The following is a 2,876-nucleotide window of genomic DNA, read 5'->3' as shown; positions in this document are numbered from 1 at the left end:
TCAAGGCTTTGCCTCCACGCATGGGGTATTCGCCGCTCACGAACCAGATTAACCACCACACTCCACACAAAACACGCCCTTTTTAATACCACCTCGCATTCGAATTTTGGATTTAACAAACAAATCACCCGGAAGCTCAGCGCTGACGCCATTCAGATGATGATTATAGCTGCCGTATCATTAACGCCATTCAAATAATGATTATAACTTATTGTATTATACAAATGTTATAAGAACATAGAGCTCTACATAGTAAAAATGCAACTCTCAGATTACCCTGCATGTCCCAAATATTGCTGACTACTATAGCAGCATTGGACGGTCTGTTCGGAGAGAGAGAGAGACTAAGACTATAATGTGTACAACTAGAGTTTTATAATGCTTGGAGCTGGTAGATTACCCTTCGCATGTCGATTGGTGGCTTAATTTCACATCATGTATCATCCCTTTGCTGTGCCAATATATATTATCACTATAATTGTATAGTCGAAGTGCCTGATTAGTTTTTCGTCTCACGAGGGCTTATCTAACAATATTATAAAACTACTGTGTATAAATGCTGAGAGGTCGTATATCACACGCCCATGGGTGCTCTGTGTGGGACTCCTTTTCTTCTGTTGGGGCTTCTTCTGATCTGGATGGTGGGGGGGGGTGTGGATGGAGACATGTTGTCATGCAGAGGGCTGGCCGTGCGGCTAACGTTTAATCGGCTTAATTTGGCCTTGTGATTATCGATGAAGTCTAATGTGTGTGGGATCTCCGTCTCCATGCAATTTGGTCGAAGTGGCCGGTTATATTCTGATGATAAACTGCTATAATCCACCATGTAATCATCATCGTCATTAATCTTGGTCTTCATAGCTCTCTTATACAAAGGAGACGACTCTTCAGCTTTTGGCTGCAGCTGCAAGAAGCTCATGCCTGGGTGATGTGCCTTGACTAATCCTGCCAACTGCAATTCAAAGAAGCCAAATTAGTATAAAAATCTCCGCAAAACCAGCATTATAAGATGCAAACTACGATCAATTTGGAAGCAATTAATAACCCAATACCAACATTGTGCATGCTACTCAGAAAGATGAGGAGTCGAATCAATTTGATAAGTACTAATTAATCTATCTTGCAACCCAAGAGCCACTAATTCCCTTAGAAACATTGGATTGTGTAAGTACTATTAACAAGCACACTTAGGATAATGTTAATGGTCCATGATATTGAGGTAAACCAACATTCTGTGTAATGAGTTATCAAGATGGAAATTATGGTCAGCGTGGAGGGAATTCTTATCCCAATCCAACATTGTGCATTCTATTAAGAGAAATCGTTAAGGTAAGAAGTTGGGTCAATTTATAATTAGTTGAAGAAGCATCAATTAATCTACCTTCCAACAAGCATAATCACGATGAATTGTGATGCTTGATTACATTAAGGAAATGAAGACTAACAAGAATAATAAATTGTGACGCTTAATTGAAAGGTAATGATTGAGGCACACCACCTTGCAACCCAAGGAACAGAACCGGAAAGTGTCAAGAAGGCTCCTGTCGCAGATTTCGCAATGGTTGGTGACCCCTTTCCCCTGGTGTGGCTGCGGCCGCCCATTTATAAATACCACCCGGGCGCTATTGATGATGTAAGTCTGAATCCAATTGATGTCCAGCACCTTCTGGATTTCGGAGACCCTTATAACATCATGGTAAGAAGAGCGTCTTATCTGCAACCATAAAATCACATAAAGTGTTAATGGTACAGATAATCCCTTTGATTGTTACTTATCATACAAACATTATGTTGATACTGATAAATTCGTTGATTAGCTGTAATGCAGAGAGTCTAAGGAGTACACTCGTAATCTAAACCTTGACCCATGCATCATCGTACCTGCACAATATGGTGGTTCTTGTGGTTGAATATGCAGGCGGGACATAATGGGGTACCCGAGCAGTCCAGGCAGAAGTGATTGCATTCATTCTTTGTGAAATTGGCATGAATTGAGCAGGGCATGAAGAAGGTGGTGTCGAGAAGAGGCGCCAGCCATGCGGGTGCAGCAATGCGCTTCATCACCTCCCTGTAGTGATCTTGAGCAGCAACAGCTACCATTGGAATCAAACCTGCACACAACGCATGTAGCTAGATATTACCATGGAGTGGCAAATATATGGTATTTCTTCTAGGCTTTCGTGAAGCAAGGTCAAGTTATGTAGGCAGCAATTTAGGTGTAGCACAATTGTACTTGTTTTGGAAGAGATTATGCCAGGGCGACAATGTGAAGACAATTATTTGCAAAAACGAGCTATGCTAGAGCATGAAGAACAAGATGATGACCCCTTAGCTAGCTGAGATTTGATCGCAGGTTGTGGTGATGAGAGCGTAAGGGCAGCGTATTTCGTGTAACCCTAAGAGAGGCTATAGTGTCTAGTGGAGAATGTAGGGACTGTATGTTTTACTATTATTATATATAATTGATAAGAGGAAACCTTCTTGCCGTGAGGCTTAAATTTGGTAGCTTTTCTGGTCCCCGGTTGAAGTGCACGAAGCGAGCAAACGCGGACGGCGTATTAAAGAACAACAACATCAAAATAAAATTAATAAAATAGAACGCGGAATGCCGTATTTTTCAATACCTTCCCGGCGTAGCTTTTTATTATATTTACGTTATAGCGCACCTCTCTCTCCTTGACCATTCCCAATTTCCCATTGCCCACCTTCAAATTTCAATCACCCTGGGGGGCCCGGGGGCGGGCGCCAACCGCCTCCGTTGTACAATCAGACCATTTGCCATGTCACCTTCCGAGACCCCCCATTTGCTGCCCGTTTTGCTTTCCACGTGGCCCTACACTGTATACTCCAAAGCCTATTCGCAAGTGATGAGCATC

General features: G+C 42.4%; 1 protein-coding gene across 3 annotated transcripts; it reads right to left on the bottom strand.

The window, feature by feature from the left end:
* Positions 1-272: 272 nt before the first annotated feature.
* Positions 273-2,481, bottom strand: LOC147604436 (protein RGF1 INDUCIBLE TRANSCRIPTION FACTOR 1-like). Of its 3 annotated transcripts, none has more exons than XM_086794604.1 (4): positions 2,234-2,481; positions 1,882-2,111; positions 1,499-1,714; positions 273-952 (listed from the first exon to the last, which is right to left on the bottom strand). In XM_086794604.1, exons 2-4 carry the CDS (start codon positions 2,098-2,100, stop codon positions 575-577), a joined length of 813 nt encoding a protein of 270 aa, XP_086650730.1. In that variant the 5' UTR covers positions 2,101-2,111; positions 2,234-2,481; the 3' UTR covers positions 273-574. The 3 variants fall into 3 exon arrangements, with proteins under 3 accessions (XP_086650730.1, XP_086650731.1, XP_086650729.1); XM_086794605.1 differs by having other exon boundaries at positions 2,326-2,472; XM_086794603.1 differs by having other exon boundaries at positions 1,882-2,480.
* Positions 2,482-2,876: the final 395 nt, after the last annotated feature.

This window comes from Cibotium barometz, chromosome 61 (assembly GCF_041138505.1).
Source record: "Cibotium barometz isolate CiBa-2024 chromosome 61, ASM4113850v1, whole genome shotgun sequence".
Classification (NCBI taxonomy): Eukaryota; Viridiplantae; Streptophyta; class Polypodiopsida; order Cyatheales; family Cibotiaceae; genus Cibotium; species Cibotium barometz.
This window is presented reverse-complemented; position numbering and strand designations above follow the sequence as displayed.